The sequence below is a fragment of the Esox lucius genome, chromosome 11 (assembly GCF_011004845.1).
Source record: "Esox lucius isolate fEsoLuc1 chromosome 11, fEsoLuc1.pri, whole genome shotgun sequence".
Lineage (NCBI taxonomy): Eukaryota > Metazoa > Chordata > Actinopteri > Esociformes > Esocidae > Esox > Esox lucius.
Window position 1 is genome coordinate 9,822,201 of NC_047579.1, and position 19,042 is coordinate 9,841,242.

General features: G+C 37.8%; 1 protein-coding gene across 1 annotated transcript in view; it reads right to left on the reverse strand.

Moving 5' to 3' along the window:
• The window catches only part of LOC114840368, a 42,341-nt gene extending 23,862 nt beyond the window's left edge, over positions 1–18,479 (reverse strand). The window contains exons 1-3 of the mRNA XM_029123574.2: positions 18,382–18,479; positions 11,828–11,944; positions 5,228–5,341 (exon numbers count right to left, since the gene is read on the reverse strand). Coding sequence (XP_028979407.2) covers positions 5,228–5,341; positions 11,828–11,944; positions 18,382–18,407 — 257 coding nt within the window. The 5' untranslated portion in view covers positions 18,408–18,479. The remainder of the gene's footprint in view (positions 1–5,227; positions 5,342–11,827; positions 11,945–18,381) is intronic.
• Between the last annotated feature and the right edge of the window lie 563 nt (positions 18,480–19,042).

Sequence of the window (19,042 nt, forward strand, 5' to 3'; positions counted from 1 at the left end):
TGAAACACAACTATTTATTGTTTTAAAATTACTCCTTTCATTTAGTGCATCCTGTGGCTCTGCCTTTATCATAAAAATCATTATAATGGATGCATTGTTAAAAAAAGCATGTTGGAAAGTAGTGAAATGTTGTTCCAATAATTTCACGAAACATTGTCTGGAGTAGCGATGGGCCGCTATGCACGCATGCTCGATACTGTCCCGAGCTTTCCAACACCGTTCCGATACTCACTCACTGCATTAGAACAATGATCCAAAACACTTCAGGTCACATGATGGCAGGTGTTGAAACCCTTTGTCACGTGATATTGAGAGAATGGTTACACAGTTAGCTGTGTAACAATTGTTTAAAGTTAGCCTGGTTAGTAGTAACTTGTGCTTGCTGCAAAGTGCATGTTTACACAGTTCTCTGGTGCCTGAGCGCTAGGGCTGCACGATTAATCGAAATATAATCGAATTATAATTGAAATGTGCAATTTACAAATCACCACCATGAGATGCGCTTCACGCGAGGCAATGGGCATGCATCGTACATCCGTAATATTTTTTCTTGCGGCTGCTGTACTTCTTTTTGTATATTACTTAAATACCTGGACTAATTTGGTTTTTAATACTTGGGTTTTCAATGTTAGTTTGAGTTAACACTTGAACTGCTAGCGAAGTCATCTGCTTCAAGCTAGCGAGTGGCACCAAGATATTGTCCCACATTACCTACAAAACAGCATGGTTTTTAAACGTTTCAGCTTCAATGTCAGTGATTACAAACATACTTAATATGGGAGAAAATATACCTCAAGGTTTGAGAAGTTTTGTCTTACCAGCTATGACTACGGCACACACATAGCAAAGGCCATTGCATTAAATGAGCAGTTAAACGAATAGTTCAATAGGCTGCACCTTCAAATTGGTATAAGTGTTTAATAGAAAACGCAGAAATTTCTACTCAATTTAATAGCACAGTATGAAGGCTATGATCTCTATTTTTAAGTGAGATTATCTAAAACATTTCCCCCCCATGTTTTAAAATTGCAAATCATAACCGTAATTGCAGCACTACCGATCGACATGGGTATCGACACTTTCAAACACCAATCTCTAATAAACACCTTATTCAGCAATTGAAGTAGAAATGCTTCATTTTGAGTTACTTAATTATTGGCGTAGTGTGCAACGTAGACAACTGAGTAAGAACACCCTGGTTTGGTTCAGATTTTCCCATATTACGTCTGTATGAACATCTGACTTTTTGAAAATGTCTAACCTGCAGATGTCACTGTCGATGAAATGTTTTTTTGTTTCTGTGTTTGGGAAAATGTTGCTGCCCAGACTTAATGAAATGAATTGTCAAATATGTGTTGGTGACACCCACATTCAGATTCCATTTGTATTTATTTATTATTTCTAACAAAAGCAGATTGCATGTACAATGTTTGCCTGTGTGTAAGATAGTTGGTTTTAATGCTAACCAACATTTATGATTTCATAAAACTATAAAAACAACTAAATAACAATTATAACACATACAGTCTGCTTAGTTTTGTGTTTAATTTAATATGTTTATGAATTTCTCACCTTCTATATAATGTTTTAAATAACGTTTATCTGGTTCGTCAGCCTTCGTTTAGTTGCCTTGCTCTCTGTCAACTAACTGACGCTTGGCAGGCTCGGACAGGCTAGTGAGAGCAACAGTATAGAGAGAGCATGTTAAGTAACTACTAGAGCAAGTGACTCCCTCTGCTGGCCAATAAAAAGATTTTAGCAAATTACGAAGAATCTACAGCAGGTCATGTTCTCGCACCTTACTGGTTCACAACACAGGGAACCCAAAACAGGCTTGTGACCAATAAATGAAGATAACAAAAGCCCATAATGCTGAATACATATCAATAACACAAACCAGTATTTTGACTTTTGTGGGTTTATTAATTCAATACATTACACTGCCATTGTACCAGCTTCATTTAATACCATCTTAATAAATATGGTTACACACTTTTTGTTATTCACCTTAATTGTTAAATACCTGGACTAATTTTGTTTAAATACTTGGGTTTTCAATGTTAGTTTCAGTTAACACTTGAACTGCTAGCGAAGTCGTCTGCTTCAAGCTAGCGAGTGGCACCAAGATATTGTCTGGGAAAAATGTGAAATGCAGGCTAACCATAGTATGTCCATGATCCATATCTATACAATGGTATAAATGATGTAATAACCAGTGTCACCTTATAATACGTGACTTTGGGCTTATTTTCTTTTGAAGTCGCATTTTTTTATGCTTGTTTTAAAAGGTTTGGTCGCTATGAAAATCTGACAAGCGACTTCGTTTTTGTACATTTGGTCGCTCCTTTCCCTGAATGCATTGATTGACACTGTCTGATCACAGCCTCACAATAATATAAGTGCTGTAGTGTAATTCGCTCTACAACAAATCCCCATGTGGATCTTTCCCTCCCCCACCTCCCTCCCATTGGATTCAAGTTAGAATTCCAAGCGATGTTACAAGTTTCAACGTTTATTTGTCAAATGCATCGAGCAACACAGCGTCATCCTGAACAATTAAATTATTGTGACATGGCACCCAACAACTGCATAGTGAGAGTTAAGAAGAATAAGCAGAAATATACAGTGAGGAGAACAAGTATTTGATACACTGCCGATTTTGTAGGCTTTCCTACTTACAAAGCATGTAGAAGTCTGTTATTTTTATCACAGGTACTCTTCAACCGGGACTGGTGGAATCTAAAATAAAAATCAAGAAAATCACATGGTATGATTTTTAAGTAATTAATTTGCATTTTATTGCATGACATAAGTATTTGATACATCAGAAAAGCAGAACTTAATATTTGGTACAGAAACCTTTGTTTGCAATTACAGAGATCATAAGTTTCCTGTAGTTCTTGACCAGGTTTGCACACACTGCAGAAGGGATTTTGGCCCACTCCTACATACAGACCTTCTCCAGATCCTTCAGGTTTTGGGGCTGTCGCTGGGCAATACGGACTTTCAGCTCCCTCCAAAGATTTTCTATTGGGTTCAGGTCTGGAGACTGGCTAGGCCACTCCAGGACCTTGAGATGTTTCTTACGGAGCCACTCCTTAGTTGCCCTCTGTGTTTCAGGTCGTTTTCATGCTGGAAGACCCAGCCATGACCCATATTCAATGCTCTTACTGAGGAAAGGTGGTTGTTGGCCAAGATCTCGCGATACATGGCCCCATCCATCCTCCACTCATTACGGTTCAGTCGTCCTGTCCCCTTTGCAGAAAAGCATCCCCATAGAATGATGTTTCCACCTCCATGCTTCACGGTTGGGATGGTGTTCTTGGGGTTGTACTCATGCGCTGGCTTGAGCAGGGGGACCTTGCGTGCGCTGCAGGATTTTAATCCATGACGGCGTAGTGTGTTACTAATGGTTTTCTTTGAGACTGTGGTCCCAGCTCTCTTCAGGTCATTGACCAGGTCCAGCTGTGTATTTCTGGGCTGATCCCTCACCTTCCTCATGATCATTGATGCCCCACGAGGTGAGATCTTGCATAGAGCCCCAGACCAAGGGAGATTGACCGTCATCTTGAACTTCTTCCATTTTCTAATAATTGCGCCAACAGTTGTTGCCTTCTCACCAAGCTGCTTGCCTATTGTCCTGTAGCCCATCCCAGCCTTTTGCAGGTCTACAATTTTATCCATGATGTCCTTACACAGCTCTCTGGTCTTGGCCATTGTGGAGAGGTTGGAGTCTGTTTGATTGAGTGTGTGGACAGGTGTCTTTTATACAGGTAACAAGTTCAAACAGGGGCAGTTAATACAGGTAATGAGTGGAGAACAGGAGGGCTTATTAAAGATAAACTAACAGGTCTGTGAGAGCCAGAATTCTTACTGGTTGGTAGGTGATCAAATACTTATGTCATGCAGTAAAATGCTAATTAATTATTTAAAAATCATACAATGTGATTTTCTGGATTTATGTTTTAGATTTTGTCTCTCACAGTTGAAGTGTACCTATGATAAAAATTAAGTAGGAAAATCTGCATAATCGGCAGTGTATCAAATACATGTTCTCCCCACTGTAGCCAGACAAAAAATAAATAAAGCAACACTATACATAACATTACACACTAGCAGCAGTTTAAGAGAGTGTACTGTAAACAAGCAGCAATCTGGGTATTAGCCTATTATTAATTATAGATATGGCAAGAAAGAGTAGGATGGGGAGTATGAACAGTATGGTAGAAGTATTGAATATAATAGACACTTTGTACAGCAGTGATGAGTTATCATTCATTATATTAGATGGCATAGCACTAAATACATTTCCACAAACGATGTATAACAAAAATACAACAAGACTGTGTACATCAAGTGGTCCGTGATGACAGTAATGCTCTGTGCAGATACTGCAAAGCAGCATCTATTATCACAGTTTATAACAAAAAACAAGCGTGTACATATATATATATATATATATATATAGCATACTAATAGTAGATACATATGGTACTAATGTATTTTACGCTCCCCCTTAGTGCTCCTGTCCCTTTGTTTTCCATCTCTCCTCTCATATTCTGCTGGCAGGTGATCAGAGATGAGTGGATGCTCTCTATACACGTTGTTGATGTTTGATAATTTTTGTAAACAATTCTTTGCTTGTTGATGTTAAAATGCATGTTTTGCGTTTCAAACTGCTGCAGGCTCATTCATTGACCGTAACACTCAATAACAGTATTGGGCTTGTTTAGTTTTTTTTTTAAGCTGCGGTTGCTTGTTTGACTCCCAAGAGTTGGTAACACTGGTAATAACTTGGTGTCATTCATGGTCCATCATAATTTAAGTCTAAAAACATGCTACATTTCTATGATTCAGACTCAACCATGTTATAATAGGAAGTACCTTAGTAGTACCATTATCCATTTTTGTATGAGTAGACATTCATAGTAAAAGTTTTAGATAACAGGAAAAGGGATTATGGATAATAAAATCAACGCTGAGAGATGGAAAATGTGAAAGTGCTATCTTTATTCTGTTTATATTTAGATTTTTTAATGTTGTCATATAAATGTTTTTGGTACATTTATTTACATTGTAATGATTTGGTTTGCCTATAATGTCTTTATCATTAAATACTGAACCCAATAAGCCTAGCTGTTGTTGTGGCATCAAATAATGGGCACAAAATGAACAAATAAGAGATAATATTGACAATCACTGACCATGACACATGAGTTGTTATTACCTTTGATCTGCAGACAAGTTTCCTTCTCTGAACTCTGTAGGTAATCCCAGAGACCAGTCACTTTTCATGGACAGACAGCTGGGTACCGGAGAGGCTGGTCTTCTTTCATGGTCCCTGGATATAATATGTTTAAACACAATACAAAAGATTGTTTTTGTCATGGACTTTCATTGTAGTGATTGTTGCATTTGGACACAGTGGGTAAGTCTTTCTTGTAGGACCATATACATAATACTGAAGCAAGACCCAGAGTGTTGTGTTTATAGTGGACTTAGTGGTGAATGATGTATTCAGACCTAGAAACACTGACTCTGAACGGTCTTGACCTGTCAAATGTTAAAATAAGATAATATTTGTTTTTGCTATTGAGGATTTAATTATTATAGAAAAACATGTCCACCAATATTTTATACACACATGGAAGTCAATGTATTTATTACAATAAAACACTGATAGCATCCATACTTTCATTTTTTAGTAGCTTTAGTACTATAATCAATAGTATGGTGCAGTGTTTCAAATCTCTTAGTACACATTTTTTTTTTACTGTTTTCAAATTAGGCAAATTACCCATTACCCATCACAATTGACAAAAAATAATTTCCATAAATTCTATCCCATGATCAATGAAAACATGTACAATCAATGATGCAAAAAATATTTTTTTCTAAAATACTATCGTAAATAAATAAAAGAAAAGTGAATATTTAGCACACTAATTTCCATCAATTCTGTTTTTGTCATTTGGCCATGATATCTTGTCCACGTCACAATGACTCCTGTAGGCTACATCTGTATTAAGATGCTCCAAAGTAATAAGATATACTACATACTACTACTATTAGAGAGCCCATACTTCTGCATTTTTTCATTAACTGTATGAGAATTACATTCAAGAACTCTAGATAAGTACACTGACATACTTTGTACAGAGCGTGACTAAAATTGATATGCAGTGGGATATCTTGTTTATAGAAGATGTTTGCTATCATCCACTCAACCACACATAGAGGGAATTGTGCACGGTGCTGACAGGCGGCGTTAAGTCGGTGAATGTAAATGTCACACAAGTAATCTAACAGATCCAGACAGGTTTTTCCTGTGTCAGGTAATAAGTGTTGACTGATAAGGTATCTAAATGTATACCATTGCTTTATTTCACACACAAAACAGAAGCTAGTGATATCAACTGCATGCTAACTAATGACGTTTGTTACTTAGCCCGCAGCAACTTATCAACATACAGTGGATATAAAAAGTCTACACACCTCTGTTAAAATGCCAGGTTTTTGTGATGTAAAAGAATGAGACAAAGAGAAACCATGTCAGAATTTGTTCCACCTTTAATGAGACCTATAACGTGAACAATTCAATGGAAAAACAAAATGAAATCTCAGAGGAAAAATGGTTCCATAAGTGTGCACACCCTTAAACTAATACTTTGTTGAAGCATCTTTTGATTTTATTACAGCACTCAGTCTTTTTGGGTAGGAGTCTATTAGCATGGCACATCTTGATGTGGCAATATTTGCCCACTCTTCTTTGCAAAAGCGCTATAAATCTGTCAGGTTGCAAGGACATCTCCTGTGCACAACCTTCGTCAGATCACACCACAGATGTTCAATTGGATTCAGGTCTGGGCTCTGGCTGGTCCATTCCAAAATTTAAATCTTCTTCTGGTGAAGCCATGCTTTTGTGGATTTGGATGTGTGCTTTGGGTCGTTGTTGTGCTGAAAGGTGAACTTCATCTTCAGCTTTCTAACGGACGCCTGATTCACTGTGGGTATGGTGTTCTTTTGGTAATGTGCAGTTGTTTTTGCGCCAAACATACCTTTTGGAATTATGGCCAAAAAGTTCAACCTTGGTTTCATCAGACCATAACACATTTTCCCACATGACTGTCTTCACTATGTTCCATGGTATATCTAATGCTTTGGAAATTCTTTGTACCCTTCCCCTGACTGATATCTTTTAACAATGAGATCCCTCTGATGTTTTGGCAGCTCTCTGCAGACCATGGCTTATGCTCTGAGATGCAACTAAGAAAATGTCCTGAAAATCCTACTAGAACAGATGAACTTTATTTGTGATTATTCAGAGTCACTTTAAATGTTGGCATGTGAATGTGTGATTGGTTACTTCTGAATACAGCCACATCCCCAGTTATAAGAGGGTGTGCACACTTGCAACCAGGTTATTGTAAGGTTTTTATTTTTCATTTTTCCTACTTAATTTCAGTTTTTTTTCAATTGAATTATTCACATTATAGGTCACATAAAAAGTGGATACATTTCTGACATGATACATCTTTGTCTCATTCTTTTACATCACAAAAACCTGACATTTCACAGGGGTATGTATACTTTTATATCCACTGTAACGAATGTTAGTTAACTAGATAAAGTTGTCAGTCTCTCCTGAATGTTTACTTGAAAGTGTCCAGAAGTTTGTATTCGTGGCCTAAAGAAATGTCTGCTTCTCCCTAGATGGATATACGTAAAACATTTTTTTCAAACGAAGGCATTGAGTTAAGTCGGGAAATAATTGTACAATGACAAATGTTTTATAATGTTACATAATAACAGTTAAATTATGAATAAGGGCTGAAAGTGCTTTAATCTGAGTCTATTCGCATCGAAATTGGTGGAAGGGTTTAGGAATTACAGTTCTTTAATATGAAGCCTCCACTTTTTCAAGTGACAAAAAGTAATTGGACAATTGACTCAAAAGCTTTTTCATGGACAGGTGTGGAATATTCTTTTTTTATTTCTTCATCTATTAAGCAGGTAAAAGGTCTGGAGTTGATTCCAGGTGTGGCTTTTGCCATTTTGAAGCTGTTGCTGTGAACGCACAACATGCGGTCAAAGGAGCTCACAAAACAAGTGAAACAGGCCATCCTTAAGGCTGCAAAAAAAATCTATCAGAGAGATAGCAGGAACGGTTTGTTACATTGTGAGCAACATGAACACACTGGTGAGCTCTGCAACACAAAAAGGCCTGGACATCCATGGAAGACAACAGTGGTGCATGATCGTAGGGTCCTAAAGAAAAACCCCTTCACAACATCCAGCCAAGTGAAGAACACTCTCCAGGAGGTGGGCACATCATTATGCAAGTCTAACATAAAGAGAAGACCTGACGACAGCAAATACAGAGGGTTCACCACAAGGTGCAAATAATTCAAAAGCCTCAAGAATAGAAAGTCTAGATTAGACGTAACCAAAAAATATCTAAAGAAAACATCTAAAAATGCCAGCCCAGTTCTGGAACAGCATTCCTTGGACAGATGAAAGTAAGATCAACCTGTACCAGAATGGTGGTAAGAAAAAACAATGGAGAAGGCTTAGAACGGCTCATGATCTGAAGCATACCACATCATCTATAAAAGACAGTGGAGGCAGTGTGATGGCATAGCCATGCATGGCTTCCAATGGTACTGGGTCACTCAGGTTTATTGATGATGTGACAGAAGACAGAAACAGCTGGATGAATTCTGAAGTGTATGGAGATATATTGTCTGCTCAGATTCAACCAAATTCAGCTAAGTTGATTGGATGGCGCTTCACTTTAAAGATGGTCAATGACCCAAAACATACTGCGAAAGCAACCCAGGGTTTTTTTAAGGCAAAGAAGTGGAATATTTTGCAATGGCTGAGTCAACCAAATAAGGGGACTGTGTTTGAAAATGGTTGCAATTCTTAAACGTTTCATAAAATAAATTTGTTCCATCCCTTGATTTATAGCTGAAAGTCTGCATTTCAGTTTCAATCTTGGTTGTTTCATTTCAAATCCATTGTGGTGGTGTACACAGCCCAAATTATGAAAATTGTGTCAGTGTCCAAATATTTCCGGACCCAACTATTTACAGCTCTGGCAAAAATTAAGAGTTCACTGCAAAATTATCAGTTTCTCTGATTTTACTATTCAGAGATATGTGTTTGAGTAAAATGAACAGTTTTGTTTCATTGTAGAAACTACTGACAATAATACTCTCAAATTCCAAATAAAAGTATTGTCATTTAGAGTATTTGTAGAACTGGTCAAAATAAAAAATAAAAAGATTCACTGTTTTCACACCTCAAATAATGCAAAGAAAACTAATTCATATTCATTTTTCAAAAACAAAATACTAATACTTTTTACTTAGGAAGAGTTCAGAAATCCATATTTGGTGGAATAACCCTGATTTTTCATCACAGATTTTCTTTGCTTCTTCTTTGCTTCTCATTGATGAAGGGCTTTTTTCTAGCATTGCACAACTTCATCCCTGCCCCTAGGAGCCTGTTTCGAACCGTCCTCACTGTGCCCTTCACCCCAGCTGCTGTTTGACATTCTTTTTGTAGGTCACTTGATGTCATCCTACGGTTGTTGAGTGACATTCGATTGACGTCATCTCGGTCAGTGGACAGTAATTTTCGCCCTCCGCCAAGTTGTAGCTTTGTTGTCCCCAATGTCTGTTGCTTGTCCTTATGATCTGCCGTCTTTTCAGGATGGAAGCAACCTGACGCTCACTGTATCCCTCTGCCAGTAAACCCAGAATTGAACCCTTCTTTTCTTCACTCACGCTTTTCATTTAAACTCTTTTGTCATGCTGAATAGTTATTTTTTTATTCAAATTACCTTTGAGGTTCAACTTGCACTGTTTTTGCCATCCAGCTGGTCCTATTGCAAGAGGATAGTGATGACCACAGCAGTGGTTTTTACACTTTTCCTCGTTAAATAATATTTGGTTCAGGTAATCACCTAATCAGTACCTAATTAAGTAAAATGAGGTCTGCCTGTGTTGGAATGTAACAGACACTGGAATGGAATGGCTGCCATACATGTAGAGATGCTGATTATTTTTTTTTTTTAGAGCTGTATGTTGTACCATTTCATAACCTCAGAGTATAGGAAAATCAAGCTCTTTACTGCAACTGGCCTCTTGCGCCAGTTGCAACAGAGCTGAACTGGTGAACTGTTATTGAAAAACTAACATGTATCTTTTGCTTTGCTTGTATAAATTTTTTACATGAGCATATTAAAACATTCTGATCTATAATCCTGTAATAAATGTAATCAAGGAATTTAAACTGGCATTAAAAACTAAATGATAAACGAATGTCATGAGCTAAAATGCTGCTTTAGTCTGATATTGGACATATGGTATCATTTGATGTCATTACAGAGAAAAAACATTAATGCAGAAGCATGTATGTTGATTATAATAACAATGTCCAGTTATTGAAACATCTTTTGCTTAATAAAATCAAGTCTGACATTTTCTGAGAATGTGCTTCATATAAAATATTTTTGACATTCAAAGGTTTTTTATAAGGTTTCATCTTATTAGGAAGAGAAGAATGTACAGAACTATACAGACCTAGGAACCAAAGATTCAAAAATACCAAAAAAAGTTTCTCTGACCACATGTATTGTATGTACATTTCAATGATACAGCTTTTAGTAGCATATTTAGGATATCTGAATTTCAGGAGAAACTGTTCCTTTTACAGTATAGCTTGACTTTGAGTTTAGCAGGATGGAAAACTTTAGGAACTTTAGGACAGTTGTCCATTTCGCCTCAGTCTATCTTAAATGAGCTCAGGCCCAAAGGAGGCGGCGACTTTTCTGGATGTTGTTTATATAAGGAAGGTTTCTTCTTTGCATGGTAGATTTTTATCTTGCATTTGTGTTCACAGACAATGGTTTTCAGAAGTGTTCCTGAGACCATGCAGTGATTTCCACTACAGAATCATGTCTGTTTTTAATGCAATGCCACCTGAGGGGTGAACCCCTCCCCATCTTTACTTCTGAAAGACTCATCCTCTCTGGGATGCTCTTTTTTACCCAATCATGTTACTGACCTGTTGCCAATTAACCTAATTAGTTGTAGATGTTCCACACAGTTCCCAACTTCTTTGGAAACAGAGTACAATGTGCTTTTTGGCACCGCTCAAACTTTTTTTCCACCCTCCATTAGGGGCCACATTTGTTGATATCGTGGTCACACACACATTGACCAGTCTTCAAAGTTGCCATTGCCTTCCTGGTAGCCTCTCTGATCAGTCTCCTCTTTTCCTGGTCATCCAGTTTGGAGGGACGGTCTGATCTACCTAAGGTCTGAGTGGTGCCAAACGTCTTCCACTTAAGAATGGTCTTAACTGTTCACCAAGGAATAGAAAAAGCCTTCCGTCCACTGATATGTGCCTTTCCAACTTCATCTTGTAGGTCTTTTGAAAGTACCTTTCGGTCCACAGCAGATTCTTTGCTTTGAATTGCAGTACTAAGCAGTGGAGTCCACTATAAACAATTGCTTATTTTTTTTCTAACTAATCAAAATCATTACAATTTGCAATTGCAATACTAAGGGGGGTGCATCTATCCAAAAAGGTAATATAGATATTGTGGGTTGCTGTGTGTACATAAAGCCAGACAAAGCCTGGTAAGGTAACAAAAGGTAAACATTTTGAAAGGGGGTGATAACTTTCTATATCTGCTGTATATGATGAGAGTGTGTACTAAATTACATAAAATGTAAATGTTTATGACATCCACTAATCTGGATCCAAATAAGAGATTGTGTTGTTTACTACATGACCATGACCCACAAGTTCTTACCTTTGTTCAGTAGAAAAGACACACTCTTTAAACTGCATAGGTTTTCCCATTGACCAATCACTCTTCATGGACACATGGCTGGCTACAGATGAGGCTGGTCTCTCCTGATAGATTAGGCTTCAACACAACAGAGATCAACATTACCTCTCTCATCTACTCTAAGATGGGAAAGATACATTCTTAGAATGGTACTTCCTTTTAAAATAAATGTACTAGGCCATTTATATTATTCAGAATTCATGATTAACCCAGACAACCAATTACATTGCCAAAGGCTTTCAACTGCAATAGAACAGGAAAACACACAACCCAAAAATCCCTCTACTTATCAACTCTGACCTCAGATGGGGAAATTGTTATTACATTGTTAACCTCTTCCTGCAGTGGTCAAAATAACACAGTGATTTATCGGTAACGCTTTACAATAAGGGTATATTAATTGACATTAGTTAATGATTTAGTAAATTTCAAAAAAACATGCATTATAGCTCTTAATAAACATGTATTCGTCTTTGTTAATATTAACTAAGGCTGTTACAGTATACCTGTAAGTATACATTTCAGTAAATGTATTAATTAAAATGTATTAACATGTACTACATTCTTTATTAAGTGATGGTTCATGTTTATTTCTGTTGAAATAAAGATCTATACATACATTAATTAAAGATCGAATCTTACCTACTGTAGTTTATTTTAACTGTAGTTCATTTAACTTACTTGCTCATCTTCCTGCGTCACATCTTACTCTTCAGAACAGAAGACACACTTGAATGCACTTATCTTTGACTTAGTTTGACAATAGTAGTAAAGCATTTATTAAAGGCATTTGTGACCCTGATTGTAAATTGAAAACTACATTAATAATAATTAATGGATAATTAATGTTTGTGGAGTCTTTAATTATCAAATGCCTAATTAATGCATTACTACTATAAAGTCATGCTAATGAATAGCCCACAAACTTTGGTAATGCATTTATTCAGGGCCGTAGCCAGGGTTTAGAAATTAGTGAGGTCCAGATGTTTTTTTCTTTTAATGGAGCTTAATTACTCCTAAATACAACATAAGTTATTGTAATGACTGCACGCAGAGCGGGTTGGATGGAGGGATGGATCCAAGCGCAGAGCGGGTTGGATGGAGGGATGGATACAAGTGCAGAGCGGGTTGGATGGAGGGATGGATCCAAGCGCAGAGCGGGTTGGATGGAGGGATGGATCCAAGCGCAGAGCGTGTTGGATGGAGGGATGGATCCAAGCACAGAGTGGGTTGGATGGAGGGATGGATCCAAGCACAGAGCGGGTTGGATGGAGGGATGGATCCAAGCGCAGAGCGGGTTGGATGGAGGGATGGATCCAAGCGCAGAGCGGGTTGGATGGAGGGATGGATCCAAGCGCAGAGCGGGTTGGATGGAGGGATGGATCCAAGCGCAGAGCGGGTTGGATGGAGGGATGGATCCAAGCGCAGAGCGAGTTGGATGGAGGGATGGATCCAAGCGCAGAGCGGGTTGGATTGAGGGATGGATCCAAGCGCAGAGCGGGTTGGATGGAGGGATGGATCCAAGCGCAGAGCGCACAGCTTATATTAGGGAGAAACAACAGTGCAAAAGGGACCGGCTGTAGCCAAGTCAAAGAGCAGGCAGATGGTAACTGGAGAAGAAACGTAGAGAGGAGGAGTACAATGGGGAAAATCCAGGGAGGCCGTCAGTAGTCAGGCGAAGGTAGGGATACCAAACAGACTTTTTACGATACTTAGATCAAATAACTGAAGGCTCAGTAAAGTTGCAAACACAAACAATACCTCACAAGGACTGACAGCAAACACAGAACTCATATAGGGGGGTAGACGAGACATAGGTGCAAACGATAATGGTAAATGAATAGGCTATGTTCAAAACAACAAAAGGAAACAGGGCAGAACAGGGCACATTCAAGACAAAACCAAACACAAAACCTCACAGTTATACACTCCAGTCACACAAACTCAATATCTATAATGAAATACATACAGAGGGCAAAAATACTTTTATTAAAGCTGCACAATTTGCTCTCTCTCTCCTTCTGTGTCTGTGTGACTGTGTTGTGACAGAGAAGGTTGAGATAAGAAGAAGATAACATCAAAAGAGCTATTTAACTGTTTTGAACAGGATTATTTGCTATATAAAGTGACAATACAGATGTAAAAAAGGAGGTCCACAGCATTGTGCAGATATTATAATGTTAGCCATAATGTGCATTAATGTCAGTGCCACTTACACTGAACAAAATTATAAACACAAAACTTGTTTTTGCCCCCATTTATGATTAGCTGAACTCAAAGATCTAATACTTTCTCTATGTACACAAAAGGCCTATTTCTCTCAAATATTGTTCACAAATCTGTCTGAATCTGTGTTAGTGAGCACTTCTCCTTTGCCGAGATAATCCATCCACCTCACAGGTGTGGCATATCAAGATGCTGATTAGACAGCATGATAATTACACAGGTGTGCCTTAGGCTGGCCACAATAAAAGGCCATTCTAAAATGTGCAGTTTCACTGTATCTTTAGTTGGCAGAAATTGGCAGAATATTTTGAAATTCTGGCATTGATTTTGAAAATAGGACTGATCATGCAAAAAAACCTTATTTTTCGGGTAGTGATCATATGAAGCCATTTATTATCAAATAGTTTGGTTCCTTTTTAAATCATAATGATAACAGAATTCACCCAAATGGCCGTGATCAAAAGTTTACATACCCTTGAATGTTTGGCCTTGTTACAGACACACACAGGTGTAAATGGCAATTAAAGGTTTATTTCCCACACCTGTGGCTTTTTAAATTGCCATTAGTGTCTGTGTATAAATAGTCAATGAGGCTGCAATGGAAAAAGACAATGTGGTTGTTTCAAGGAGCACAATACAACTATATTTTAAAACATTTTAGCAGTATGGTTGAGTTGCCAGAAAGAAGCCTTTACTGCGCCAATTCCACAATAGAAGCCTGGTTACAATATGCCCGATCACACCTTGACACGCCTCACAGCTTCTGGCACAATGTAATTTGGAGGGACGAGACCAAAATTGCGTTTTAAGATCACAACCATAAGTGCTATGTTTGGAGAGGGGTCAACAAGGCCTATAGTGAACAGAATACCATCCCCACTGTGAATCATGGTGGTGGCTCACTGATGTTTTGGGGGTGTGTGAGCTCTAAAGGCACAGGGAATCTTAAGAAAATGTATGGCAAGATGAATGCAGCATGTTATCAGAAAATACTGACAGAAAATATGCATTCTTCTGCATGAAAGCTGCACATGGGACACTCTTGGACTTTCCAGTGTGACAGTGACCTTAAGCACAAGACCAAGTTGTCCCTCCAGTGGTTACACCAGAAAAAGGTGAAGGATCTGGAGTGGCCATCACAGTCTCCTGACCTTAATATCATTGAGCCACTCTGGGGAGATCTCAAACGTGCAGTTCATGCAAAACGACCAAAGACTTTGCATGACTTGGAGGCATTTTGCCAAGAGGAATGGGCAGCTATACCATCTGCAATAACTTTGCTCTGTCACATTTAGGGGTTGAATAAAAAAAATGATAATCCTACGATAATGCACTAATCAACTATTTCAGTTTGTAGCTTATGTGATAATGTATTTATGCAGCGATAATAAGATAAAAACCATCAGAATTAGGATTCCGAAATTAGAACGCTCCAGCTGGACAGGGTTAACGTTAGAATATTGAGACGAAGTTACAACTGCATAAGGGAACTGTATAGACTAGTAAAACATTTACATAGTAACCGTGACATCACCCATAAGTGTCAGAAAACCCATTTTGAAGCAAATTTTTTGCAAAAGCTAAGAAGCTAGGCTAAATGCTACCAGTATGTTACTCTGTGTTGCTAGTGGTTGCTAGCCAGCGGTTGTTAGCCAGTCACTGTAATGTTACCAGCTTACAATTGATGTAATTTAACCTGAAACTATACAAAGAAATATATGCTTAATAAAATGCTCCAGCTTATTTTAATAAAAAATAGGTTGAGATTAGGACTTCAGATTTGTAATTAGATTTTCAATAAACTTTAGTTATGAGCATGGACTGTATGGTTATGAGTCATTAATTTGGATGTTACTTTATTATAACGTTACTTGTCAGTGTTTGGAGTTAACTGAGGCCATAGCAGAAAGGACAAACCGCTAAGAATGTTTGGATGCGCAATCGGATAAGTCTTTGTCTTGTTGCAGAATGAGTAAATACTAAAGTACAAATATAGTCTCCCTTTCTTGAGCCGTAAACTTCAAATGAATTGCGTTAGTTCGACCACCGAAAAGAGAACCCCGAGGGTCAAGGAGCTCTGGAGTATCAAAGGTCTTCAAGAAAGCTTGGACATCTGCGGATGTGTTTTTAAGCTGATTCCACTCACACTCCCATATGTATTGAACATGTACGCTGTGTTGTTCGAATCCTTAAAACCCATAGCACGTGGCAAAGCCGCCAGCTTCATCAGTAGGAAGCAATGACTATCAATGTATCTCCGATTGAATGTGCAGTCTGTAAAAATCATGAGCTTGCTACCATTAGCAATAAGTGTTGTGCCAATACCATTGTTAGCAAGGTACAGCATGAAGATGTAACCATCGAAACCTTACGAGTTGTGTGCTTAACAACTCGAAAGTCAGTATAGTTTGGTTGCTGTAACGATTTGTTGGTGTAGTGTTGCAAGAGCAAGGAACCAGGTGCAGGCTGGAGTAGTCAGTGTGGTTTCTTTTAATAAACAAAAATAACACTGAGCACAAAAAACACAATGAAAGAAAAGGGCTGACTAACGCAGCAAAACTAAAGCAGGCAACGGGTATAAAGTACTTACATATAACAGCAGCACACAAGACATCCAAACACGACAATAACAATGATCCACAATGTGTGGAGCAGAGGGGAAACATTTAAACACATACAAACAATATCAATTGGGACCTGGTGTGAATGATTGAAGACATGTGACAGTCCGGGATGTGTTCATATGTGTTGGAAACTGAGAATGTACTGTGGCGCTGCTGCTCACCGTACCATGACAGTTGCCTAAACTTGTGGAAAAAAGGAGCGACACAACCATCTCTGGCCTAACACAACGTCTCGTTATCAAAGCTTATTGTGCACACAGAATTTGCAGTGTATACCATTCACTGGATTGGCAATTGTCTCAAAATCATAAAATATTTATTGCTCACTGTGGTCCTCTGGTTTAGAAGTGTAGCGCTCCAGCCCTATATTTAAATTAACTGTTGTTGTTTTTTTTCATACTTTGTTTGACAAGTAGGCGATAGTACAACAGACTACAGAGGGTTTTAAGAAACACTGATGATTCATTTGAACCGCCAGATCCACATTACAATTGGGACACATGTTAGCCGTGCACTTGTGCGCTTTATAGATGGTAATACTAACGTTGTAATGACAACCACAATCGACACACTATTTCTTCTGGTCACACCTGCTAACCCAACGACCCGCACATTTGTGGAGCTTCAAGCTTTTATGCTGTCTATAAAAAAAGTCAGAATAACAAATCTGCTTGCTTTGTGTTACAGGGTTGGGAGTGACAATCTTCATGAAGACAGACACTACAGCTATGTTTACAACCATGATCACCACGTGTGTTGAAACCGGTATAGCACCAGTCATAGACATAAGACACACCCAGAAAACTCTTCAGATTCCTGATGCCATAGAAATGGTTATCGTGTAAGTACGTTAAGACAGTTCTAGGGTGGGTGTCCTCACTGTTTTGAAACTTGGTAAAGTGACCATCCCGTGTTCGATGAAAGACAATTTGACACCCTGTAATTTCTTCAAACCACACAATATCTGTGAATGTGACACAATCATCTAACGCTAAACCAGCTCCTCTATGTAGCTTACGACCACTAACCAGGGCCTCGGCATGAATGGTTTTCTGGTGGCTGTATGTATAGATGTTTACTTCAACAGAAATAAACATGAACAATCACATATTAAATGATTATACATGTATATTAAATACTAACATGTTTAACTGCCATAGTAAATATTAGCAAAGATGAATACATATTTATTAAGAGCCTGTAACTCATGTTTGTTAGTATTTACTAAATCATTAACTAATTTCAATTAAAGTACCCTTATTTTAATGTTACTGATATTTATATACTATGTGAAAAGTCAAAATTGGGTATCAATAGATGAGACTAATGACCCACTGACTCATTTTAGAGGCTTATTCCAGTCATTTTCTCCCTCAGCTTAGACCTGTACAGACACCTTGGAAAGACACTTCCTGGATCAAGACTTAAACTATAAAGACTACAGAGAAACACAATATCTAGATCAGACATAAACTGAAAAAAAGAAATACACATTATCTTGAATAAACAAATACACATCACTAACAAACATGGACTGAAATCCTGTTTTGACTTCCCTTGTCAACTAGATTTAACTGACAAAGACAAACTGATTACATTTCTTTTAGAAAACAGACTAACTATCTAAACTAAAGTAGCACCCTTATAAAATGTATAAAGACTTACTCCAAGTGGTCACTCTCTGTTTTCATCTTTGAATTATAGTTATGAAATGGTTACTCTGTTCCAGTTTAAAATTTTTATGAAAAAGATATGCTGCTTAGTCTTAACAAAATGGATCCTCAAAAAAAATATGACTTCTGTTTTCAGTTCTGTGACCAGGAGGTGGAGTTCACAGTCATTAAAACCCTTGGTAGCCTATGGGGCTTTCGGACGGATTTCACTACTGGGACATTTTGGGTCCTAGATTCATTTCTGTAACAGATACAACCTATTATGATGTATCCTTTTAATAGCAACCCCTCTGGCTACAATAAAAACACATAAAAACAGACTTCTGGGTCCCTATTTATAAAACTCATCTGTTTGAAAGGCAAAAAAAAAAATTCGGAAAACATTTCTGCCATTCAGCATCAAGATTTTTTTTTTAAAGCATTATGAGATTTTGTGTCAATGGTATTTCCTCATACTTTCATGCCTTTACTATCAAATTACACTGTAATTGGGTTGAAAATAATGAAATAATTATATAATAGAAGGTAAAAAATATAGGCACCCCCAAAAAATTTGGTTCTTCAACCTAGAAATGAAACACTATAACATGAAAGATTATACAGCAATAAAACGGTTCCTTTACGTGTAATGACACAAAAAGCACTAGATCGCT